Genomic DNA, 27,611 nt, shown 5'->3' on the forward strand with positions numbered 1-27,611 from the left:
ATACCCTCAGAGATTAGTGAATTTCACGGTGTGACTTATTATATGTAAATTCAATGATAGAACCAGTGAAATCCCCCATTGTCATATGTTTAGAAAACATTATCCATTATAAATATATAAACCCCCAAATCCACCAACCCAAATTAAATCCTTTTCCTTCTTGGCACTGTATTTATTCTTCCTATTGCTAACATATTGATTGTGTGTCAGGCACGTGTGGTTTACGGAATAGCATTCAAACTGCTCCAACTGAAACTACTTGTACCAAAAAAAAAGAACTTTATTATTTATTTTTTTTTACATTCCCTTTTTGCATTCGAAGTTTCTTAACTTACCATTAAGTCAATGCTTTTTAGTTAACTTACTAGTATGCAGGCAGGATTTTCCAGCTGTAGCAAGGTGGCATTTTGAAACTTGTCTCTGCACATATTTAGCTGATCCTCCAGGAATCTAAGGCGGCTGCAGAATTGGTCTTTCGTGGCGCTCACTCATTGATCGCCTTGAATGCAAGAGTGACTAGTGGAAGTGTTATAATGCACATTTTGAGCAATGAGTGAGCTTGCTTCTCAGTCACAGGTCATCGCTTTGAAAATTGCTTGCATTTATTTGGAACCACATGGCATGGGCATCATGACCCCTCTCTGCGACAAAGTTTGTTTTGACAACTCTTCATCCCTTTTAAAGGGAGAAAAGTCACTCATGTGTGGTCTGAAAGCCCATGTCATTGTGTTTCTTTTGTCAAAATGTCATAGCCAACACAGACACACCGAAAGGTTGCATAGTGATCTTATCACTATAGCTTTGTTAACCATTTGCCTGGTGTATTATGAAGAACGGATGTCAGTCACCACTGACCATGTTATCCTAAAGGGACCGCGTTCAGTGGGCGCTATTTATTTCTTTCTCGATTCTGACAACACATGTTAATTTACCTTCTTAAAGATAGTGGCAAAACCACCTCGCCACATCCCCATCATTACCGTTTTCCCCAGGTCTGAGTGCATTAGTACCCTTATGATGAGAGTTCAGAGGAAGGAATGCTTTCATGGTTGGTGTCACAAATTGAGAATAGACCTAAGAAATATTTCACCTCCATTGCTCTGGATACTTCAAATTGAATGTAGAATCGGTCCTGCCTGCCTGAGTCCAGTGCCATATGCAGAAGGCAGGTAGGTGAAGAATCAAGTGAAGTAGCAACTCTAGTACCAATGTGCAAATCTACACAGAGGACGGCGGGGGGAGGGGAGGCAGTTTATTAACTAGCAGAACCCAGTCTACAGCAGGGTCAGACTGGGGCATAAAATTGTCTCGGGCACCAACATAAAAGTGGCCCACAGTTGCAAATGGCAATTCATTCCTTTTGGAACACTGTTTGAATAGTACCCAAGGGGGGAGATTTTTTGATAAAATGTGATGCAAATTGTACATTTGAAAGAATATTTATTCAGCAACAGTGGTCAAAACTATTAGCCATAGTGAAGTCACTCATCCAACTGGCCCACTTTGGCCAAAAAAGTGCCCCACTTTGAACCCAAAAAACTGGCCGACACAAGCATTTCATGTTTTTTGTTCGGCCATGGGCCTATTGCCCTAAAGGCCAGTACATGCCTGGTCTACAGAGCTAAAGTTGTTTGTGGACATCAGAAGGGCATCCAGTTCATTCCCCCCCTTTTGAATTCTGGGATGTGTAGTTCCCCATCTTTCAAATTGGTGGAAAACTACAAATCCCAGAATTGTAAGCTAAAACAGAACTGGATGGCTATCCGATCCTTGACCATGAGAAACTTATGAATCTAAACCTTCGGTAGAGTAATTAGCTGTGCACGACTTCACTGGCCGTCCTTTTTATTTACAATTTGCATAGCCAGAGCAATGTGTGTTTGCTCAGTGCAGTAGGACCTTAACTTACTGAACAAATGGCACATGATGCATGGCAGACTAAATTGATACATTTCTGCTACTGCTGGCTGAGTGGTTGCTAAGCAAAGTGCTCCTGGCTCCACTGTTTTGCAAGTCACTGAACGTTTTATTACATTTCTTTACATACGAACAAAAGGAAAAATAAAATGCTCACTTTCAGTTTAGGCCCTCAGCTCACCCTCGTGATGTCCCTGTGGTCTTGCTAATTGCAAATTGAAAATCGGGACAAACACCATAGAAGATCTGATCTGTAGCACGGAGCAGCATGACTGTGTGAAAACGTTTAAAATCTGCATGCTGCCTTTCAAATAAATAATGCCTGAAACAAAATAACTTTGTTCTAGTTTGCCCATGAAATCCAGGTCTGGCGGAGTCTATGAACTGGATTCTCCGGTATGCTTATAGAGCCAATCAGTCAGCTCATCATTACCGGCTTTGCATGGGGAACACAAAGGTTCAAGCACTGGGCAGCTTTCAACACAATTTACGCAAAGTCGACTGAATTTGGACCTGACTCTACTGATCAGAGAAAGCAGTCACAGCAGCAAAGCTGCATTTACTAATGTGGCCTCACTTTCCCTATGCTCTTGTCTGCCAAACAAGGCCCCCTTGGCAGATGGTACATCCAACAGTGCAAGACCAAGACTGCGCAGCACTTGCTTACTGCAGCCTTTCCAAATCAGATTGAAAAGTACACTTAACTGTATAAACAACGTGACAGTTATTATTGTTCTATTGTTGTTCACGGTATCTTTAACGGTATACCGTTACATCCCTACTCCCGTGCCCCCTCTAATTCCCAAGAGAATCTGTTCCGGTGGTCTACCGTCCCGTGGCCCGTAGGCCTGCTCCTGCGCCCTCTGCACCTCGCTCCAAAATGGTTAAATTTTCGGACATTTCCCCCATATATGTTCCTCCGTGCCCACCAACCCACAACCCCTCCAGCAATTCCCAGAGGTTCCCGGATATATTCTGTGTAGGCGGGCCGGTGTGTAGTGCCAGCCGACTAAGATCGTGTACCATGCTTCTTGTAGTTGGGAAGCTTTTGCCAACTTGGGGATCCTCGTCCACAACCTCTCGCGTTCTTCCCTTCCGATTTCCCTCCCCAGGACCTGTTCCCACTTCTGCATATACGTCCACTGTTGTCCAGCATTTGCGTTGTCCAGTATCCTGTAAAGATTGGATATTAGCCCCGTCATTGGATTGGAGAAATTTTTCACATTTCGTTGATTCCCCAGTCGCTGCTTCCCTGTTCCTGAGGTGTAGCACCCTATGCCTTATTTGCGCGTACCTTAGTCTTTCCCCTTCCTGCACCGCAAATTCCCTTATGCAATCCTATTCCTTCCCCTCGGAACATGTCACACAACCCCCGTCCTGCCATTGCTTAATTGCCCCCTTTTCCATCCCCGGTGTAAAATCCCTTTGTTAAAGATAGGCATGAACGGTGATGGGAATGTTGTTATCCCCTTTTATCCCAGTTGTCCGCCATAAGCTTGGTTATGGTACTCTCATACACGTGCTTTGGCCTGTATTGTTTCAGTAACCATAGGACTTCTGCTAAATTACGGTGTGCTACCGTTCTACCATCTTCACCCATTGCTTGTCTTGCGTGCCCTCCCTTCCCTGCACCCATTCTCTAATTACACGTAACTGCGTAGCCTTGTAATACTGCCGGAGGTTCGGTAGCGCTAGTCCTCCCTCCTGTCTGGGCGCCATTAACAAATTCCTACTGACCCTCGCTCTCTTCCCTTCCGATAAGAACTCATTGATCATTGCCCCCAGTTCCCTAAAAAAAAAACCTGATGGTATTGCCTGGGGAATCGCTTGGAATAAATAAGTTGTGGGAGCGTAACCATCTTGATCGCTGCGACCCGTCCCAGCCATGAAACTGAGACTTCTCCATCTCTGGAAGCCTTGTTTGATATCTCTCAAAAGTGGGGGGTGGGGAGGGTAGTTGGCCGTGTACCAGCCCACAAGGGTCGCCGTGATCCTCACTCCCAGATACCTGATGCCCCCCGGGCTCCATAGGAAGTGGGTGCTTGCCCTCAGGATGTTGCATTCCCCTGCCTTGAGAGTTGGGTTCAAGACTTTGGATTTGCTGATGTTGACCTTTTAGGCCCAAGGCCTCCCAACTCCTCTAACAGGGTTGTGCTCGCCTGGATAGATTTGGTTGGTGCTGCTAAGGTGAGCAGTATATCATTGGCAAACGCTGCCACCTTCTGTTGTCCCCTCCCCAACCCTCCTGAAAGGAATGTCCTGTATCCCATCTGCCTCCCTTATGGCTTAGAGGAGGGGCTCCAAATAAATCGCATAAAGCATTGGAGACAACGGGCAGCCTTGTTTTGTACCTCTCTGAAGTCTAACAGGTCTCGATGTTGTTCCATTCTGCGCTATTCTAGTGGATGGGGCCTGGTAGTTGGCTTGGATCATAGTCAGGAATTCCCCTCCGAAGCCCATTTTTTGCAACACCTGGAACAGAAAGGACCATTCCACGCGGTCAAATGCTTTTTCTGCATCCAACGCTAAAAGGGCCGCGGGAGTGTCCGTTTTCTGTGCCTTTTCCACTAGGTGGACCCTGCGCCTGATGTTATCCGCCGTCTGTCTGCCCCTGACAAAGCCCGCCTGATCTGGGTGGATCAAATCTGGGAGGTAGTTCTCGAACCTGTTTGCCAAGATCTTTGTAAAAATCTTGGCATCGATTGTTTATCAGCGCGATGGGCCTATAGGATGTTCTCTTCCGGATCTTTATTGGGCTTAAGTATAAGGGTCAGTTTAGCTTCCTCCATGGAAGGAGCTGTTCTGCCTGTTAGCCTGAAAGTGTTAAAAGCGAGGTTAAGTGTGGGATTAGTTATGTTATGAACATTTTATAGAAGGCCGCGGTATAACTGTCCAGGCCTGGGGCCTTGTTCGGTGGTAGGGCTCTGATCACTCTTCTTATTTCGTCCTCAGTAATTTCCTGATTAAGGGCATCTCGTGCCTCCCTCCCAATTTTCTGCAGCTGTACCCTTTCTAAGAACTCTTCCTGTAGATGGGCCTGGGGGTTTTGTGATGCATAGAGAGAATCGTAGTACTCTGCTAATGTTTGGATATCCCTCAAACGTGTCCCGCTCTCCTGTCCCCGTTTTCTGGGCGGTAATCGCGTCTTTGATCTCGCCCCCTAAGTAGGCGCGCTTTGCTTTGGCATAGTACTTTTGGCGAACAGCGAGCAGAGCCCCTTCCACCTTTTTAGTGCAGAGGATTTCTAGCTGCCCCAGCGCCCTTCTGTTCTCCCTCATGGAGGACCTATTTAGGGTTGTTACTGCCTTTTGCCTTGCTGCCTCCACCTCTGCCTCGAGTTGCGCTTCCAACGCCTTCAATTGCTTTGCCCTCTGAGCGGACACTGCTATCAATTCCCCCCTGAGCGTGGCCTTGAACGCGTCCCATCTTCTGTCTTCCCTCGTGTCCCCTTTCTTGTTGGTTGCGAAGAATCTCTTGATCTTCTCTTTGGATATTTCCATTCCCACAACCCCTTTTCCTTGCGTCCCAACTCAAGAATGATGGATACCGTCTTGTGGGCTGCAATCCCTATGGGGCCCGTGTTCACCTCCCGAATCCCACTGACCAAGCCCGTTGAGACCCAGATATAGTAACGTCTGGACTGCGACCCATAGACTCCATATAGGAAATTGTAACCCTCCTCAACTCCCGCCACGCATCTCGTAGGTCCACCCTTTCGATTCTGTCTTTCAGCTTCAGTTCTGCCGACATCACCACCCCTCCCCCTCTAACTTGGCCCCGATCCTGTCCCGCTCCCTATCACAGGCAATGTTAAGATCCCCCATCAATATTATTTGGCCCCACGCCTTTTCTTCTAGTACCCCCAAGACTCGCTGCAGAAACTGCTCCTTGCCAGAGTTTTGAGCATATACAACCCATGGTGTAGGGGAGATCCTGATACTTCCCCCCTGGCCACAATGTACCTCCTCGCCTTGTCCCGTATGACTTCACAGACTCTAAAGTCAACCGTATTTTTAATAGCTAAAGCCACTCCCGCCCCCCCCCCCCCCCACTTTTTGCTCTGGCTGGAGGCGTGCAAGATTTGGTCGAACCCCCACAATTTTAACCACCCTGATCCTTGTGCAAGAGGTGCGTTTCCTGTAGCCCCAAAACATCCGGCCCTTCTTTCCTCGTGAATTGTTCCAGTTTCTTCCTTTTAAGTGGGGAGTTAAGCCCCCTAACATTATGTGTTAGCCACTTGAAAGGTTACTAATCGTGTCTTGTCCCATGCTTGCTGGTGACTCCCTTCGTGAGTTGCCCCGTCTTTCCACCACTCCCCTTGACCCCTTTTTCCCCCCCTCCTCCTTCTTCCCTCTTTCACCCCCCCCCCCCCCACCCCCTGGAAGAGCTCCCTCTCCACTCCTATCTCAGGCATTCCTGCCCTTCCCGGTTAAAAATGGTTGCTTCCCCCGATGCCCCCTAAGATTCATTGTTCCCTTTAGAGGCCCACCACTCCTTTACCGCCATTTTAGTTTAGGGTTCTTCTTGTGCCCCCGTCTCCTCTTCTCTGTTCTTCTCGCTCTCTAGTAATCTGCTCCCCTTCTCCTTTTCTCCGTCCACACCCAAGGTCTCGGCCTGGGCCGACTGCCCGTTGGTTGTGCTCCAGACCCTGTAGGAGTCTCTTCAAGATCTATTTGTAGGATATATGCCCATTCCTGCACTGAGGTGATGCGTTTCTGCCTCCCTTCCCATTCAAATACCAAATGGGAAGGTCCATTTGTATCGGATAGCTCGCTCATTTAGGGCTTTTAGCACCGGACTCATTTGTCTTCTCTTTATAAGCATGCTGCTCGCTAAGTCTTGGTACAGTGCTATCTGTTGTCCTTTATACATAATGGGTTCCCGCTTTCTTGCCGCTTGGAGGACGGCTTCCTTTTGGGCGTATCTAGTGAAGGTGGCCAGTACGTCTCTCGGTCTTGCTGTCTGGCCTTTGACCATTCTCCCTACCCTGTGCACTCGGTCCAGTTCAATCCTGTCTGGGGTTCCTTCTTCCAGGACTTCTGCAAATACCATCTGAATTAGGGATTTCAATTCTTTATATGATACCCATTTCGGCAGCATTTTCACCCTTTTGTTAATCTTTCGGTATCTGTTTTCCATATCCTCCATCTGGATTTCCAAGTTCTGCGTAGCCTCATCAAGCCTCTCTATGGCTTCACTGTTGGCAGTCGTTTCCTTATCCACTTCTTGAAGGTGCTTTTCTAGGAGGTCTGTCCTCTCTCCTAGCTATCGCATCTTCGGTCTGATCTCCCCTAGGGCCTCGTTCAGGTCATATCGCATAAGTTGAAATTGGTCTTGGAATTTCTTTGCCAAGCTAAGGCGTGCATTCCGCCCAGTAAGTCCTGCCTTGACATCAGGGCCAAACCTTCCGTGCCCCCTGGGGTGTCCCCTTCCGCTGCCCCTTTCTGGCTGCACTTGGCCCCATCCCTGGTGTTTTGTATGGACCACATGGCATGGAGGGTGCCTAGGGCGTCACTTGGAACTTGAGCGGTCTTTCCCCCTCTTCCTTTGGCCTTCGTGTTCCTAGTCCCCCTGGCCTCTGCTCCCGGGTGTTCCTTTGCCACGCCACCTGATGTCTCTGGGGATTTCTCGCATTCCTCTAGTCCTCCCTTTCACCGGGGGGTTCTCCCCACTGTCCACCTCTTTTAGCTATCTTTTGCTGCCCTGTCGCCTCTCTGCTGTTCCGGGCTACTCCAGCTGGTTCTCCTGAGCCACCCCCACAGTCCGCTGTATGCCTCCTAACGGTTCTGTCTTCCCCCTTAACCGGCGCCGCCTCCTCCTCTGCACACGGGAAGGGTACATTTAAGCAAGTTGCAGGGATAAGGTGAGGTGGTCCTGGAGGAGCTGACAGAAGAATGGATCCCAGCAGCGCCAGAGACCTGGGAGGAATATGAGTCCAATGCGGGTAAATACTTGCTGTATGGCGACTTAGGGTCAGACTATGCCAAAATCGTTCAAGCCACTTCAAAAAAGGACAAACCCAGCAGCACAGGGCTCAGCATGCGTACAAATATGGACCAGATGGACGAGGCACTCACTGCAGTAACGAGCATTTCAATTATTGATCTACTAGCCAGTCAGACACCACCATGCCTCTGGTCTTTCCTCAATGGAGGTCCCTTGAAAAAGGCCTGGGCCAGTCCGTTGCCTCCAGAAGGGGCATTCATCAGCAGCCTCTGGCGGGGGCAGCCACTTCTCCCGGCCCCCCCCGGTGACACCCCCTTTCGGGCCGGGTGTTCTCTCTTCGAGGCCACCCCAGGTGTCTTGCACTCCTTTCCCTCAAGGCAGCCCCGGCCCTGCCGCCTCTTCATTCATCTCCGCCGGTCCCAGGATCCGCTTCTGTAGCGCTTGCTTCCCGCAGCGGCCCCTCTCGGTCCTCCTTATGGGCTGATCCTCTCCTGGCTGTTGTGTGCCTGGGCCGCTGCTCCCTGCCACTGGGGCTCCCGCTGAGCGCAGCTCTGCTCCCTGCATGCTGCTTCTCACGTTTCGCGGGCCGACGCCTGTGGGGTTCCCAACGCCGCTTGCACCTCCGCTACTGGTCTGCTTCCTCTGTCCCACAGCAGCCCGGACACTCACCGCTGGGGATCCTCTCCTCCACCGGGTGGGTGCTTTCCTCCTCTGCTCCCGACTGATGTATGCCGGTGGTCTTCTTTTTGGTCTCTCTCTCTTCCTCCCTTCGCGCCCGCGCTCACGACAAGGGCAGCACTCCGGGGCAGCGGCCCTCTGGGGGAAGATGCACGTTTCCTATGCTCCCCGCAGTGGCCCCCCTGTTGTCACTGTCGCAGGGGCTTCTTTTGGAACAGGTCGGGGCTGCTGTGATGCTTGAGCTAAAACATGGCTCTGGTGCGCAGTGCATTCTGAGGGCACTCAGAGCCATAATGGATATTTATTCCATGTCTCAGTGGAAACTGCACTTGCTGCAAAAACATGTTTTCAACGTTATTCGTTGCTGAGACTGGTATGCATGCCTCAGCCAAGGACAGAGCGCTGGGAAAGCTAGGATCCACAGGTGCCGGCTGGTACCCGATAAGGTTTATTATGGTTTGCTATGCCCGCGCCAAGGTTTCAAGATGAGTTATGGAATTGTTTTCCCTGGTGCTGTACGAGAGAAGCGCTTTGCTCCTTAGGGTTACTGTCAGTTGACCCAGCTGGCAACCAGCAGTCACTCATCAACGCGCAAGGGCTAATGCCAGAAGGTTCGAGAAATTGCCACCCCTTTTGAAGAGGGCATATATGCGGAGCTCTGGAAAGGCACAAAGACCTCAGTCGGAGGGGTGACGCCTTGTTCCGAAATCCCTGTGGGTTGTGGTGCTCTCGGCCTGGCTCATTACCGGGTCTTTCAGCCGCTTCTGGCGAGATGAGGAATTCAGTTGCACCCATTGTGATGTATTCTTGCTAACTTACTATCTTTTCTGTGATTTATTTCTGTGTTATCACTTATTGCTTATGTATGTTTAACTATGAATAAATAGCCGTATAAGTGCTACTTATCCTCTAATTGCATGTGTGGGTGTAAGTCATTGCTTCGTCTACCTGCGTTCAAAGTATTTGCTCTGCAAATGTACTGGTGATAAATAACTGTCCGTGCACTCTTGGCGAGCCATAAAGGTGCTGACGGGGTGGTGGGATGCTTTTTCCAGCTCAGGATCGGAGGAGAACTGTCGGCACGTCTACTCTGTGCCGGTGGCCATTTTGAACTTCATAATGGCTCCTTTTTAACAGAAAATGGCTCTTACTTTATGATACCTAGGAGCCGCTTTGAGCTATCCATATCCTGAGTCTTATTTCATTCATAAGTAACCAAAACAGCTTCACCCCTGTCCTCTAAAACCATCAAGGAACATATTGACACCTTGGCCCTTGCTCTGACTGACTTCTGCAACCACTCCCTTATGCACTCTTCTTAAAAAAAAAAAAAAAAAAAAAAAAACCTCTGCCGACCCATCCTGCCCGGCTAACTATCTCCCAATCTCCATCACTCCTTTCCTGGAGAAGCTGGCCATCTCCCAGCTTAATCTTCACACTGAATCTGTTGGTTGTCTCCACAACCATCAGTCTGGCTTCAGAGATGCCAGAAGCACAGAAACTGCTCTCCTAAACATCCGCGAGGAGCTGCTATCCATCCTCGATTCTAACACACCCTGTGTCCTCATCCTGCTTGATCCCGCCTCTGCCTTTGACAAGCTCAACCATGCCATCCTGCTCAACCGTCTCCGTGATAACCTGGGTATCACTGATCAGGCCCTGCTCCGATCGACCCTCCCAGGTCCAACTTGGGTCCTTCCTCTATCTCTACCTGTGGTGTTCCCCAGGGGTCTAAGCTCTCCTTCAAAATACCTTCAGCTATCCCTCTGCAAATACCTCCCCTCTCGAGCTCTTTGCTCCTCTACCTCCAACTCCCTCAGGGTCAGTCGTTTTTCAAAGAAACGAGCTGGGGTATATATGTCTTCGGCTGGGGCCTCCCTCTGGAACAGCCTCCCTGCCACTCTAAAACTTGAGGAGAACCATCTCTGGTTCCGGAAGCACCTCAAGGCCTTCCTCTTTTCTTCTGCCTTCGCTCCCCCTCTCCCCTGCTGATCTGCTCTCTCTTGGCACTGTGCACCTGGCCAACCTCTGTCCTCCGAGCCCAGGTACCTGCTCACCCTGCCACCCTCCCGCACTGCCTCCGGGCCAACCCTTGCACTAGGGTCTGTATCTGTACCCATACAGCCCCCCCCCCTTTTTTTCTTCCTGCACCTATCCGACCTACCCTGTCTGCTGCCTTAAACCTAGCACTTGCAAATTGCTGGCTGCACTAAAACGGTTTGTTGCCATTATTATTTATTTATTGTTATTTATCTGCTTCGCACTTTCCACTTCTCCCCCTTCCATGTACTTTTCCCCTCCCCCCTCTCCCATGCACTTGTGCGTTATCAGTGTCACTGGGCCTAGTAAGTCTCGCTGTTTTCTTCTCCCCTGTTTCCCTCCCTTGCCTTGTCGCGCTCCAAGGCATAAAATGAGCAGTGTCGCATAGCAATTTGCTATGCAATTCTGTAGCTTTGCTAATCAAATGAACACTGGTGTAGCAAAGTTAGCTATTTAAGTTGCCCTCTTCAATGAAAGCACAGCTCGCTCCGCATTCCTCTCCTGCTGTCAGTGCTCTCTTCACCCTCTTTACTCTGTTGACTTCAAGTGCTAATGGAGGGAAAGTGCAGCAGTAATTCTCTCCTCCACTTTTAAGTGCCAAATGCATGTGTAGGAGTGCAAGGTTTTTTTTCTCAAAATAATTGCAAACCAAATATAATCGGGATGATAATTTGATTAAGCTTCCTAAATATATATTCTATCTGGCAAAGACAAGTATATGTCAACTTTATATCCTTTAAAAAGCCAGTCATGCAATTCCATTCCTAAAATGTAAGTTGTTAAATAATACATAATTACAGTATTGAGACTGTAAACCCTTGCAGCAATCCATGCTTTACAGTAAGGTTTAGGTTAGGTTACTGAATTTCGTAGTGTCAACTAAATTTCATTTTGTTGAGGGAAGACGCATCATGTTGACTAGTGAACTTTTGAAAATCTACAATGTACATTACCACATGATCAAATGCTTTTGATAGGGAAACCTAGTTCTGTAACCTGCAGGTTGCATACATCTTGCAACTGGTGCTCAACCCATGATCAAACCCATACTCCTTGACATTCTCGATTATCACCCAGTTGCTTTATACCAGGTACCCTGAAAGTGAGATGACCACAAACTACAATATTTCACCTAGTTTGGCCAGTTCTGACTGCTACGCAATCCACTCTGCTTAGTCTTTCTTTCACCTTACATAATAAATATACAAAGCAAACTAAATGGTTATGCAAAGTAGTGATCAATAGTTCCATCCAGGCTGTATATCTACTGCAATACCATACACTGTAGTTAGCATCTAGAGCTCATTTTGCTTTACGATTGCATTATATAACACCTGCAGAAGACACCTGGCCAAACTTTTTTCCAAGCTTTTTTATCATATCTATTTTTGTCCATTCATGCAGCTAACCTTTTACATTTTACAAACACTCATCTATGACTAAGTTGTTTCGCCCACTCAGTCGAGTAGATTTTATGAAGGGCGAGTAGCATTTACAAGAGATGTTTCAAACTTTTATTTAACATCTACTTTGTTTGTAGTAAATGTCAAGTAAAAGTTTCACTGTGCATGGCTGGGCTTTGGGTGGCAGCAGTGTGCCTAACAAAGTGGGTTTGTCGTGACATGCACCATTTTACAGAAATCGCATTATAAATGTCATCTTCCGTTGCTATGGGTGGAGTGCATTTCTCTTAGGTTGAATAGGTAAACTAAGTTACCTGACCTGCAGGTCTAGCTGAAGTTTAAAGAATTTGCAAGGCCGGACGCCTCTCACAAATGTCTTATTTCAGCAGTAAGCAAAACTGCTGTATTGTTGCTCATTTCATGTCGTGGGTACAAATAACATCCGGTGACATTAACAATATTAGTATAACATTGCTAATCAAATGGGTCTGTTTGCTAATCAAAAACATTTTAATTGGCAAACTCTGCTAATTTTTGAAAACTAATTTATCCCTTCCGCTCTGAAACACTTGTGTACGCGCGCAATAGAAATACAATAGCAATCTCAATATCCCTGGCTGTCCTCGGCACTAAATTCTAAATTGGATAAATAGCAACCACTAGGAGGTGAGTCGGGAAAACGACCTCCTCCAGTCGAACTTCAGCAAACGAAGATAAAGAACACCTTGACAATGGCCTCATGGAATACGAGAGGTCACCATCACCTAACGAACCCAGATAACCAAGATCTCTGGGCTTTTGATATACTCTGTCTTCAAGAAACATGGTTTAATGGAGAAACCGGCACTGGATGGTTTCGAAATAGCATTCTCGGCGGCAACTAAAGGAATCTTTGGCCGCTCGTCTGCAGGGCTACTTGTAGCAGTCCGAATGGGTTCAGGAATTGAAATTCCCAATATAATAGTAGAATCATATTGTACTATGGCGGTTTTGACCACCTGGACAAAAGAACAAAAGGGAACCAGTCGCCTAGAAACAGAGAAGATAGCAATTGTGACAAAATACTGGAACCCGCAGAGAATATCAAGCTCTGAGTTCTGCAAATAGAAGACGTGCTAGATATCATCTCAGTGGAAGATCCGCAAACGCATATAATCATATGTGGAGATTTGAATTCCAATTGCAACCAAAATATGGAAAATAGTGAGAGGAACATGCAGACGCAAGCAGAAGAAAGAGGAGCCAGATGGAATGCCTTAATGAAATCAAGGAACCTACACAATGTCGCAACATCGAGAACATGGGGGGGGGGGGGGGGAGACGATACCAACCTGGGAGAGAGGTGAATCGAAAGCTACCCTGGACTACGTTTTTACATCAGAAAGTATGCTACACTACATAGAAAACTACACAGTAGTTAGAACCGCAGAGAGTGACCACAATTTGGTAACCATCACATGGTCATCAATAAGGCATCTTACCCAAACGTATCAACATTAGATGGAGGCGAACAGCCAGCTAACTCGCCTGCGCCTAACAGCTTCAGACATCGCAAACATTACGGAGAAATATCAAAGAGAAACCCTTAGCACGGACCAGAAAACTACACGACCAGACTATCTACCCTTCCTCTTGCAGCACAGACAGAAAAGGAAAGGGGGCAAACCCCACTAAAACGAACAACATACATGCATACGATAAAGAGTTAGTGGAAAGAAGAAGAGAATTAAGAAAAACAAAAAAACAAGCTACGAGGCTCAAGACCACGACAGGGTGGAGAAACTTGCAACTGGTAACAAGGGCATACGAAACCTGGATTTTAGGGCATCGTCGCGTGCAGTATCAAAAGGATGCAGAGGTGATGCTTAGGGCCCTAAACTCCAAGAATTGTAGTGATTTTTGGACACTCATCAAAAGCCCAATAAAGAAGCAGTCAACCGACTGACCAACGCAGTGAGTGAAGAAAAATGGGCCACTTTTTTTGAAGATTTGTTCAAAGTTCCGTCATCTACAACGCAAATACAAAGAACGAAAGGTCCACGATGGCTTGATGTGTCTGATAAACAAGAGATACGTTCAGCAATAACAAGACTCAAGAAATCAAGGGCACCCGGCCCGGATGGCCGGAGTAATATAGAAATCAAACAAAATGCTGACGCGTGGACAGATTTCATCAGTACGCTCTTTGAACACTGCAGAGATGCACAAGCGATCCCGACATCATGGACAGAAGCGGTAATTGTACCGATTTTCAAGCAAGGCGACAGAGAAGAACCGGGCAATTATCGCCCAATAGCACTCTTGGACATAATAGGGAAAATCTTCGCTACTATACTGTTAAGGCATTTTCAAACTTGGGCCAAGACATCACCGGCAAACGACCCCTTTCAAATGGGTTTCCTTAAGAACGGAAGCACCACAGTAAACATTTTTATGTTGAACATTATAAAAGCAAAGGTAAAGCAAGGAGCGGCACCAGTACATAAGGCTTTCATAGACCTGTCACAAGCATTCAACAGAGTGGACAGGGAAAGACTATGGAGCAAACTGGAAAGTTGGAAATGCCCAGGAGAGCTACTGGACCCAGTGAGGGCCCTTCACGAGAACACCAGAATAAGAGTTTGCCTCAAGGTACGATGACGCGTGAAATTACAGCCAGCCGCGGAGTAAAGCAAGGCTGCCCATTAGCCCCAGCACTTTTATCGCATACCTGGGTGACTTTAAAGAAACGGAACTCTCAGTAAGGTCCTTCCCGCCTAAACTAGGAAACATAACCATTTCACGGCTACTGTATGCAGACAACCTTATTCTACTGGACCAGACGGAGATAGGCCTACAGCACCAATTAAACAACTTGGCGACATACATGGAACAAAACAACCTACAAATAAATAAGAAAAAAACAAAAATTCTGACATTAAGAAGGAGAGAAACAAAAAAAAAACAGAAGTCACAAATGGTATTTGGATAAGGAAAAAATCGAGGTGGTTACTGACTATAAGTATTTAGGAGTCCTGATAGATGCCTCAAACCAAGAGGACTCCACGCAAACAACTCTCTGGAAAAAAGCAAAAAACCTGGCTGCACAGATGGGAACCGTGGATAGAAAATACGGGAAATTTTCCATCACTCCGGTCATCCAATTCTATAAAGGGAAATTAGTACCGACCATCACCTATGGGATGGGTGCCATGTTGAATATAACGAACACCATATGGCAGAAATTGGAAGGGTACCTGTGGAAAACTCTGCTAGGTCTTCCAAATTCAGTTTCAATGGACCTTATTAGACGAGAGTTAGGCCTGCTCTCTCTAGAACAATCAGTAACATTGAGTGCTATGCAAATCTTAAGAAATACTTTACTACCAGAGGACCCACCAACATATAAGATTATCAGAACTGAAATATCAAGTCGTAAACTGACCACCTTAAACAGCTGGGTGGACAAGCTAAAAGAGAAACTGGAGGAGGTGGCATGCATGGAAGCAGACTTGCAAGCAAACCCAGAAAGGGTAAAAGACAAATTGAAGGCCCAAGATTGGATAAACACCCTGGAAAAAGCACATGGAAATAAACTGGCAAAACATCTCCCACTGACCTTCAATAGCCTGAATGAACCGCTACCATACTGTACAAAGTTTCCGGATAAAAGACTAAGAGCATTCTACATGAGAGCACGTTTAAATCTCCAAAAACTGCACCTAAAGATTGTAGACTATGTGGAGAAACCAACAAACCGGAAACAATAAGACATCTGTTAATGGAATGCCCGGAGCTAAGAAAAATACGGACGGACTTCCTCAACAACCTGTGTACCAGCTGGGTAGGCGTACAGGGATAGGATCAAGCCACCTGGTGGAATAGACTAATGTCAGGTGAAAAGACTCCCTGGACCTTGGCTGCAGCAAAAATTCTGGAAGCAGCCTTCCAAAAAGTAAACGAACGAACTGAACAGAGACCCACCGGTGTAGCCAAAGACCCTGATGGAGGCAATTAACTTAATCTAACGACATTTCTTCTTCTTCCTCTTCTGTCCTGACTTCTGGGCGCGACCTTGCCACCAGGGCTTCGCTCCGCTCGACTTTTGGACTTATCTTCGTTCGTTCTTCCTTCTTCTTTTATGTCTGTAACTTCTAAGCTGCTAAGGAATACTGCAAGATTCTTGTAAAAATTGCTAAAGCAATTATATACGAGTAAATAAAAAAATAAAATATCCCCGGCTGTTGAACCAATACTTGACACTTCTTGCCCACTGCATTGCTGCTCTCTGCCCCAACTATGCGGATGATACTCAACTCATTTTCAGGTTCCTGTCTGCCACTTTGTCTCCTTCTCTCATCTCTGACTGCTATCCAGGAGTGGGGTTCTGTCAATTATCTCTGCCTCAATGCCAGTAAGACTGAGATTCTCCTCATCGGCACACCTGCTCCCTCCTTTCCTGTCACTCTCTGGCCGGCCTCTCTTGGCCCTCTTCCTGCTCCCACCTGTGAGGCTAAAAACCTTGTGGTCATCTTCGACTCCACACTCTCCTTCTCCCCTCACATCTCTGACGTCTCTAAGAAGCCACACTACCAGCTGCACCTCCTCAGAGATATTCTTCCTTTCTTCTCCTTCCCTCAGAAGCTCACTGTCTCCAGAGCTCTGGTTATCTCTAGGCTGGACTACTGCAACAGCCTCTTTCTAAATCTGCCTGCTTCTACTCTCCGCCCTCTGCAACTTATCCAGAACAGGACTGCGAGACTTGTCCTTGGCCTCTAGCCCATGGATTGTATCTCTCCAGGACTGAAATCCCTGCACTGTCTCACAGGGGCTGGGAGGATAAAGTTCAAAACCCTCTGCATTGTCCACAAAACCGCCTGGGGCCTCAAAAACTCTCTTCCTAAATATCTTCCTTCTCAAGCTCTTCGCTCATCCGCCTCCAACTCCCTCAGGGTCAGTCGCTTCTCCAAGCAACGAGTTGGTGGTAGATCTCTCTTCTTTGGCTGGAGCCTCCCTCTGGAACAGCTTCCCTGAAAATTGAGGAGAACTATCTCCGGTTCCGGAAGCACCTCAAAACCTCCCTCTTTGCTTCTGCTTTCTCTCCTCCTCTCCCCTGCTGAAATCCTGGCCAAAAATTCAACTGTACTGATCACCTGTCCACCCTCTGATCTCGGGCCCAGGTCCCCTCCCCCGCCAGTTGCACCCCTACACTGCCTCCCTGGCACCCCCGCACTTTGGGACTGTATTCTGTATCCCTACAGTCCCCTACTAGCACTTGCCACCAGCTGGCTGCACTTATTGCTTTTTATTTATTCTTACTGTCGATCCCATGTTCTGCGCTGCCCCCGCACCACCACACTTATCCCCTTCCCTTCCCCCACCCCTGCACTTGCGCGATCTCAATGTCACCAGCCTAGTAAGATCGTTGTCTGTCTTTGCTCTGTTCCCCCTCCCTTGCCTCGTCGCGCCTTGAAACACTTGCGTATAGGCGTGTTATAAATGCCATATCTTATATCATATCCCTCATCTGTCTTACTGACTGTCCACCAAAAGGAGCAGTCTGGTCGCAGATGTCAGGCCAGATCTTCTTTCGATTAAGTAATGAACATCCATGCTCATGCAATCATTTGGGTCGATATCATCACCAGAAATGTGAAGCTCGAGTCCCTCGGCACAACCAGCAACAAGTGGCATAGGTCTATTGATTTTCCTTACACAAGGGGTAACGCCACTAAATACAGATTGGTGGAAATATTTGATTATATGCTTATACGCTGCAGGGCATATACTCTTGAAGCAAAACCCCATGTAATTGTGTTTGAAGAGCAAGGAAGTATTGGAATGCTGCTTTGACCGCACAAAAGTGATGGAATGATTCCATGTAAGAGTTAGAATTTTCAGACATGGACTCCTTTTTTTTACCATAGATTAGCTCAATAATGCTACTGCGGGGTCAGGATAAATACTCAAATGAGGTGGTTGCACTCGTAATGTATACTTTCAGTAACGATTATGTATTTATAAAAGTGCACTTTTTCATCACACGTGGTTTAACCTTAGAATCCAAGCACCCGATCCTCTGGTGGGTAGGTCAATACCTTTCTCCTGCTTACCAAAGGTCCTCATATGTTTGAATGTAGTATCATTAATTGAAGACACGTGAAAAAGGTATTCCTTAGATGTTTAATGAATGCTTATTCTGAAACCATAAAGTTTAATGAGCATTCTTGTTTTTTAAAGCCTCATCGCCGGAAGAAGCCTTTCATAGAGAAGAAGAAGGCTGTGACTTTTCATCTTGTGCACAGGAGCCAAAGAGACCCATTGGCTGCTGATGAAACTGCGCCCCAAAGAGTCCTGTTGCCTGCAGAAAAGGTGAGTGGTCATCAAAAGAGGGTGAGCGAAATGGATAGATCAGAGCAAATACAAATGTTGAAACCTCCAAGATGCCAGCCACAACCCATCCTGAACAGGCTTGTATTTCCTGCGTATATGGCTTTCTGAATCCCCATCCTTTAAAAATAAAAAAAGAAATACATAAATGTAACTTAATCACATTTTCATATAGAATAGCAGTTCTAAGCTGGCTAGAAAGGTCATATCCATTTATTCTACTTTCAACAAGCTAAACACAAGTATGGAGAGAGAGAGGCGGCAGCAGGAGTGAAATAAAATACAAATATTTATATATTGAGGAAAAAGGGAGTGGGGTGCAGTGCAGTTCTGCGCTCTATATAGTTTTTCTTAGCCATACATGAATTCACACCGGCACATGTTAGAAATATAGTTTGAAGAATTATGGACACTTCTAAAGGTGAGTTGCCAAAGTGCTCAATATGTCACAGGTTCCCCCCTTCTCACCTGTCTTTTGTTTGTTGGAGTTCTTCGATGGAGTCTTCTTTCGCACAGTTCGGGTCTTGTATAACCCTGTGTGTAGGTCCTCGGGTTCCAGCGTGCGTTCAGCGTTGCGACTCCTGGGAACTTTCAGATGTCCGGGGAAGTCCGAGGAAATCCAGGAAAACAGCGAAGAGTGCACACGGAGTTCCGGGATGCAATAGAGGATAAAAAGGGGGTGGAATGAAGGAGGAGGAATTTAGGGGACCCGGGAGCCAGGAATCAAAGGATCAGCATAAGCGAACTACGGCAGCACACGTCTAGCCACGGCAAGCGGTAGCGTTGAGACGCGCAGGGCAGCGGGGGCGTGTCCGCTTTATGGAACGTAATGCGTACGGCACGGAAACTGGTAAACAGTGTTCCGCGGCCATGTTGGGAGTACTGCTGAGTGCAAGCCCCTATGGATCAGGGACCAGGAAGTCCAGAAAGGACGCGTCCGATGGTTCATGACACAATATGGTCGGATGTTACTGGGTAAAAGATCACAGTTCAATCTCCTTTTGCAGAAATATCTAATCACTCAGAATGGTATCACATTTGTTTTCCAACATGATTTTTTTCCAAAGTGATTTTTGCTAAATTTACTACAAAAAAACTGATTGAAATATATAGGGTGGGGTGCGGTAAGGGGTTAGAAGCGGTGAGGAGGGGGTTGGGGTACAGATGCATAGGGAAAGGGGGTTGGGGGATTGGCTGGGGGATCCCACCCAAATTTCAAACCAAAATTTGAGTTATCTTAGCAATGGCAGAATAATTACTTCGAAAAAAATCATATCGACAAAGGGACATAGTCTTCAGAATATGTTGAAAGGCTCTTTTATATATTGTCCATCAGCTGACACACATTTCAGTCATTTGTAAAAGTGATCTTCAGGGTGAAACTGGTCTTTGCCATTGTTGAAGACGACAGAAGAGTTCGATTAGAGTGTCTTTTTCACGATGTATTTTATTAGTAATTTAAATTACATTTTGTAAACCAATGTAAATACTTTAAAAAGTAAAAAAAAGATATATATATTTATTTTTGAAGAACACAAATTATCAGTCTTGCTACATGTATCACATAACCTGTATTTTGTTCTTGATATAAATGTTTTCTAATTGCTTATACCCAATATCCCCTCCCCCTAGACTCCCCAACAGTGCCTTCTTGTCCGTTCAACATGTCCCGTCTATTCATAGTCCGTGATTATCCTCTTCATTAGCTGTTTTTAGATAATTCTACAAGGATTCCTGGGTTTAAGGTTCCAATTCCATGGTTGCGAATAAGGTTTGTATCAGCGCGTTCCAGGACACAATATCATCGCTGAATTCTGAGAGACCTTGGTAGGCTGCTCGTTGCCATACTACAGTTTCTGCCAATGCCTATTTCTGTAGGTCTCTCCCCACATCTCCACCATTGGGCCTTTCAGGGATTTCCATGACGTTGTTCTCGCTTAGAGAGCACATAAGCCAGGTCCTTCATTTTGCACAAGTATCGCATTTTCCTTGTGCATGGGAAAATCCCAAAAAGGCAGGCTGCTGGAGAGTGGATATTCACCTTAATTCCCCCTCTAGACATTCTATTTGCAATTTCCTTCCAATATTGTTGTATTATCCTGCAGGATCAGAACATATGTAACATTGCTGCGTTCTCTTCAGCGCATCTGGGGCAGTATTGTCTTTCTGAACCTTTTAAAGTTGGAGATTTTTCGAGGTGTCGAGCACGCTCTGTGCATTACATACAACTGTATACGTTTCAGTTTGGCATTCCTGGAGACTTGTTTGGGATCTCTTATTGCCCTTGCCCATTCAGAATCAGTTAATGGGTTTCCCAAATCGGTCTTCCACTTCAGTCTGACTTTCAACTCTGGGGAGGAATGGCAAGAGAGGAGCAGATCGTACAGTTTGGACACTACATGTCCCCTCTCAGTCATATCGTATATAGCTTCCACAGACGCATTCTCGTCTGTGTCCATGAAGTTCTGGCCATCGTTTTGTGAGTGTATGTACCAGACTTGGATGTAGGAATTATTGTCCTTTTGTGTATACCAGTTTTTTTACAATAGTGTTTGGAAGTCCATCAAAGTGTCGTTTTGAAGTAGGTCGCCTATCGTGGCAACGCCGCAGCTCTCCCAGTGTTTTTGTATACGCAGTCTCGGTTGTTGTTGGTTTAATATGACCGCAGCCAGAGGAATCTGCGGGGAAAGGGGTCTGTAACTTTGAGAACCTTGCAAGCTCTGCGCCACAGCTTTTTGCTCAGACTCCGCAATGGCAGCTGTTGAACAAGGTGGGAGGTTGACGCCCATAGAATCTCCTTCAAATACAAATGTTTCAGTGCTGGTTTGGAGCAATATGGTGTCAAGCGCCAGGTCATCGGCCAACCAGTCAGTCACGAACTGTAGTTGGCTTACCAGGAAGTAGAGTTCAAATTTTGGTACTCTGATCTCACCCTCATTGTAGGCTCTTTATGGTGTACTCTGGGCCATTCTATGTCTTTTATTTTGCCATAAAAACCCTCTACACACCGTGTCTAGTTTACCAAAGAATTGTTCGGGTATGTTGTGTGCAATATTTACAAAATAATGTAACAACCGGGGGGAAGACAACCATATTTCTTTTTTTAATATATCTTTTCATTGACATTTTCACAAAACATAACTTATCAAAACCATGCCACCCTCTCCTGTCTCCTCCCGCATCCCTCACTCCCAACCAAGGCAAGCCCCATCGACAATTCCAGTATTCTATCCCCACGATACGCAGTTTGAGGGCAGTACGATTCCCTGTAGTCAAGTAAAAAGGACAACACCGACTCCCAATCCCTTTTGAGTTTTGGTTGGTTCCCTTGCGGGGAGTACATGATCCATTCCAACAACACGAAGTTCCAGACTTTAATGATCTAATCTTGTTCTTGTAGGATATTGGATTTCCAGTTTTGTGCGATAACCAGGAAAGCCGTCAGCGTGAGAATGACATATGCTTTCCTCTTGTGTTTTGCCCAGGAGTGGTCCTTCCATACTCCCATACACAGTTACTTTTGGACAACCAACCCCTAGTGCCCCAAACATCAATTGCATGCTCCCATTGACCACTTTCAAATACTCCCCCTAGCTACGGACCCTCCCACCAAATATGTACCCTACAGCTCCGCATTCCCGCCAACATTTCTGGAATACATTGGGGAACATTTTATTTACGTGTGCCGGCATGTAGTGCCATTGGCCAGAACTCAGTAATTTGGATGGGTTGTGTGCCTCTGGGGATATCTCTCCTTAGATGTTCCAGTACCCCTCCGGGATCGATTCGCCTAATGCAGATTCCCATTTGGGTTTATCTTTTAGAGCCATATCGGTTCCTGCATCACTAAACAGTTTATACATGTCAGAGATGAGGTGTCATCTCCCGTGCTTGTAACTAGAAATCTCTCATATGGCGTGAGGGGCCTAGTCGCTGCTGCTCTGATAGTGGTGTTATATAGCCAGTGCCGAAGTTGAAGGTATTGCATTCTGTCCTCCTCGGCTAAACCCAATTCCGCTTTACATTGTTTAAAGGATTTAATTTCCACACCCTGGAACATATACCTCAATTTTGTACATCTACCTCCTTCCAGCGGGGAAAGGAGCCCAGATCCATCACAGGGGTAAACTGGGATTTCCAAATCTCTGCCTGAAAGGAGATGGAAAAGAGGTGATCCAATATTGCTTTCCTATTTCGTCCCACGTGTCTTCTACTAGCTTCGTAATCTCCAATAAATGCATATTCATCAGATGGTCTGATTTGTGCAACCAGAGAACCTCTCTTAACAGAGTGCCCACTACTGCCCTGTCCATCTGCACCCACTTCTTCTCCAAGCTTTCCGTGCCAAAGTCCTTAACTACCTGAAGTTGGGCCGCCTAATACATTTGAAAGTTAGGCATCACTAGTCCGCCCTTATGTTTAGGCGTCTGCATGGTTATCAGTGCCACGTGGGGTGTTTCATTCTTCCAGATAAAGGGAACCACCAGTTATGCCCGAAAAAAGGTCTGCAGGACTGGGATCGGGAAGGCCTGAAATTAATGAAGGATTTTGGAGAGCACCACCATTTTAGGTGTGTTTATCTGCCCAAGCGCGAGGGCCCCATTGGTACAACTCTAAACTCAGCTGAGCCAGGAGAGCTAGATAGTTTGCCCTGTACAATCCACTTAGCATCTTTGTGATTGTGACTCCCAGGAGCTTAATACCTTCCTGGACCCAGCGATTGTGTCATGTTCTTAACCCTCAAAGCATTTCCCCCATCAAAGATAGGTTTAGAATTTTGGACTTTTGATATGTTGACCTTCAGCCTCGCTACAACTCCCTAATTTCTCCCAGCACCCCACACAGGGAGGTTTCTGGGTTTAAGGCGGGGAGCATGTCATCTGTGTACTTCCCTCCTGAATGAGATCCCACTGATTGTCTGATTCTGCCAAATCTTAATTGAAAAGGGTTCCAGATGTATATCATATAGCAAAGGGGAGAGGGGGCACCCTTGTTTAGTCCCCTGTTCCAGCCTAATCTGTAGGGAGAGGTAGCCGTTGATCAGCAGCCGAGCCATCAGGGAACAATAGTTTGCTCTAATTTTCCTAAGGAATTCTGGCACAAACCCCATTGCGTCCATGGTGTTAAATAGGAATGACCACTCCACTTTATCAAAGGCTTTTTCAGCATCCAACGAGAGTACAATGGCCAGATTCCCCCTGCATTAAATGTGTTCGATAAGGTGATATGCCCACCGTATATTGTTTGTTGGGTCTGCTGGATAAATCCAGCCTGGTCTGGATCTATTAATTGCGGTAGAAGTACCTCTAAGCTTGTGGCTAATACCTGGAGGATGTTGCTCTTGTCCTCATGTCAACAAGTCTTGCTTCAGTTTGCTCTGGCATCTCATTTACCGTGGAGAAAGTTGCTCTTGTCCTATGGTCGGCAAGTCGTGCTGCTGTTTGTTGTTGATTCAGAAGCTCTTGATATTGGTTTTCGCTTTGCATCAGATGGAGCTTTTCCAAGTGATCATTTTTTGTGCGGCATGTTTCAGTCACTTAATGGCTTCAGCACATTTAAACTTAAATTTTTATTGGCATTTTAACCATCAACATTTTATAACGAAAAACAGTTTACATTCTGATTCAAAGCTCTATCAATCCACAGAGTAAAGACATTCCCCTTGCCCCCCCCATGCCAAACAAACATAAGTTGTTACTTGTACAACTTTTCAGCGTGTTCGGTGACCTCCATCCTTGAATTGGTCTCCTCATTCGAAGTCGATCCTCCCAGTTTTAGTTCTCATTGAGCTTGCAGCCCTTCAGGCCGTTAGTTTATTGTTTCTGTGAACTGTCTGCCGCAGATTGCTGTGAGCTGGCCAGGTAGTCAATTCCCGTCCCAATCTGGGTCCTCCCCTTCCTTTCTCTTTCCATCCCTGGGCCTCTCCACCTCCCCTTACCTCTGTGCATCCCATCCCCATTTCTGTCTGACCTCGTCCCAGGCCTCCCCAAACGCGCCCAACTCGTCATTCACCATCGCCATGAGCTTGTCAATCACAAACGTTTTTTCAGCCTATCATCCTTATTTGGGATTGTTCAGCTCTTCCACTTCTGGGCCAGTGCCACTCTCTCCGCCGGTAGCATTGTCTCCCACCATCTGGGGTTCCTGTACGTTTCTGAATATCTTGGTGGGATCCCCAATAACATTTGCAGTTGGTTGAGCGGGAGTGACTGCCCTGTGATTTCCACCATCCACTCCTGTAGGTTCTTCACCACATGTGTGCTCTCGACCGACCTGGCCACACCCCCTCTGGCACAGTGGGGATGCCCCCACAAACATTCTAGAAATCCTGAGGGAGTCTCTTTGCCACCCCTGGAGTATCTTGAAATTGTGTTCCATATCGGCTGTAAAGAGGTTCTTGTGGAATGCTATCTTTTATATCTTTCTCCATGCCTCTTTTGTGAGGTCTTCCCCGCTAGCTCATTCCAGTACTGTTTAAACTCCTACTTGTTATCCATATCCCAAACATTCATAAACTTATAAAGCTTGGACACCATCCCTTTCCTCGTATAAGCGGAGTCCAGTGTTTTCTCAAATGGAGTAAGCGGTGGTCTGAGTTTCTCTCCCCACTTGTGATCTGTTGGGAGTCCTTTCAGATGGAGATACTCAACGACTGTGATCTTGTCAGCTCCCAGGACCTCTGTCACTGCCTCATAGGATAGGAACTCTCCCTCTTGGAACGACTGTCCCACCCTCTCCAGTCCTATGTCCGACCATTCTTGAGACTTGCGGAATTCCTTATCTCACAATCTTCTACCAGGGCCCCAGAGAGAGGTCATCGGGGAGGGCCATGTGGACAAGGTCTCTGTATGTTGACCTTCCCTCCAGAGAGACCATAGCACCTCAAGAGTCGGGTGTTCGCGCAGTCTGTTAGGTATAGCTTTACGGGGGGGCCCATAACCGGTCCCTCACTTTGGCTTCTGCGTCTCCATATCCTCCAGGTAAGTCCAGTATGTTCCCAGATAATCTCGCATGTGTTCCAAGATCACTCTCAAGTTGGGCCGCTTTGTAATATAACTGGAAGTCAGGGAGGCCGAAGCCCACTTCTTCCCTGGGGATGGTAAGTGTAGATCGCTTAGTCCTTGCAGTCTTGCCCTGCCATACAAATCTTTGTACAGAAATCCGAAGCTCTCTAAAATTTGATTCCGGTACCTTTGTGAGGAGGGCCGTGAACAGATACAGGAGCCTCGGCAGGACATTCATTTTTACTGCTGTCATACCACCGCACTATGATAAAATCATGTTGCCCCATCTATGTAGGTCTGCTTTGATGGCTATCATTAATGGGTTGAAGTTAGCAGCTGCCAGCTTTGCTACTTTTCTAGTCAATTGCACCCCCAAGTATTTAATTGCTGCTTTTTCAACTTTGACCCCTAAGAGCAGTTCAATGAGTCTAGGTTCGGGTCGACTGCTCGAAGCGGCAGCAGCCTGGATTTGGTCTTATTGGTTCGTAGACCTGAGAATGCCCTAAAAGCGTCAATTGGTGAAAGCAGGGTTGGGAGTGTAGACGGGGCGTCCACAAGGTACCCCAGGATATCATCCGTGAACAGAGAGTTAAAATTCAATCGTCCCCTTTGAGTACCCTGTATCCTCTGATGGTTCCACACCGCTATTGCCAGGGGTTCCATTGTGAGGGCATATAACAGGGGGCTAAGGTGCAGACCTGTCTCGTACCTCTTGTTAAGTTGAAGCGGGAAGTTGGCTCTCCATTTACCTGAACTCTTCCGAATCAAGGTAAAGCAGACCGGCGTTGAGGTCAGTGCCTTGTGCATACTGCATTAGGTTAACCGTCTTCCGAATGTTGTCCGACCCCTGCCGCCCTTTAATAAAGCCCACCTGGTCTACGTGGACCAGGGTTGGCATGATACCCTCCATTCTCTTGCCTAGCACCTTCGCCAAGATCTTAACATCCTTATATCCTTTAACGTCCTATATTCGGCGCATAGATGGACGTGATCATTAAGGTTGCTTCTTCCAAGCGAATGTTGACCATAAGAAACCTTCCTTTCCTGTCCACCTTGGAGTTTACGATCTGCACCTTTGTTCCTTGCCTGAAGGCAATCAGAACCCCCGCTACTTTGCCCCGAGCATTCGCTTGCAAGATTAGAGGGTATTTCCTCAATTTTAATCTATGCCGATTCGCCATTTTGATAGTGCCAAGTACCTTTTCTAATTTCTGCCCCTTCACTGGGGTATTAAGCCCCCTTTTAGCATAAGAACACTGACCAAGGTTCTCGGTGTGCTAGTAGATCATTAAATGTATTGCCTTGGTACCCCCTTCCCTCCTGCTCTCCCCTTAACTTGGGTCCTACCTCCCCACAAACTTACCCACAACACATTCTTCCCCATCCTGCCCCCACCAACCCCCTCCTCTCACCCTGGTGCGAGCTCAAGTTTCTACCTACTCACCGAGCTGATAACCCTGGTAGGTTTTGCGAGCCCAAGGCCTGGGATAACTTGCATGGCCTCCTGCGGTCCCTATGTGATTCCATGGTACATGTCAAACTGGGGCCACCATGCCCAGAGAGCCTGAAATGTATTTGCAGCGACCTACTAGAAAAGTTTATCACATCCCTTGATGCTGCAGAATGTTAGTTGATCAGCACGGATTGAATGTCATCATTTTGGCTTTCCCGGGTCGGCGGAGCCCGGGTCTGGAGCCGTTTACGAACCTGCTTTACTAAAGACCACTCCCCGATCTTCAGGCACCAAGGGAGTTTGCGGTTAGCCCTCGTCGTGGAGATATCATTTTCCTCTTCGATATGCAGCAACTGTATCCCCCTCATCCCTAGTAGTTATGCAATGTTTCCCTTCCCACTGGAAGAGGAGGCCAAAGGGGCAGGTCCAATTGTGTGTGATCCGCTTTGCTTGAAGTTCCTTCACCACTACCCCCATGTCCCTTCCCTTCTGGAGGGTAGATTGTGCCAGGTTTTGGTAGAGACGAATTTCCGCACCATTGTATGAGATTGGCTCTGCCCGCTAAGCAGCACGCAAGATGGCTTCCTTTTCGGGGCTGCCATTTCTAGCGCGTCCAAGACCCCTTGTGGCGGTGTGCCCGGTTCCTGCCTTTTGGGCCCCATTCTATGTATCCAGTCTAATGGGATGTCTCCTGCCATTTCATCCCCCAGAAGATCTGAGAATGTGTGTTGTGCTGTGTCCCTTAGCTCTGAGTCTATTACTGTTTCGGGCAAATTCCTGATGCAGATATTTGATCTGCGA

The 27,611-nt window shown here is 46.9% G+C and overlaps 1 protein-coding gene across 1 annotated transcript in view; it reads left to right on the plus strand.

Moving 5' to 3' along the window:
- Nucleotides 1–27,611, plus strand: part of LTV1 (LTV1 ribosome biogenesis factor) — a 224,806-nt gene that overhangs the window by 11,299 nt on the left and 185,896 nt on the right. Inside the window, exon 2 of the mRNA XM_069607617.1 lies at nucleotides 18,204–18,335. Coding sequence (XP_069463718.1) covers nucleotides 18,204–18,335 — 132 coding nt within the window. The remainder of the gene's footprint in view (nucleotides 1–18,203; nucleotides 18,336–27,611) is intronic.

The sequence above is a fragment of the Ambystoma mexicanum genome, chromosome 4q (genome assembly GCF_040938575.1).
Source record: "Ambystoma mexicanum isolate Mex_15411 chromosome 4q, UKY_AmexF1_1, whole genome shotgun sequence".
NCBI classification, from domain to species: Eukaryota; Metazoa; Chordata; class Amphibia; order Caudata; family Ambystomatidae; genus Ambystoma; species Ambystoma mexicanum.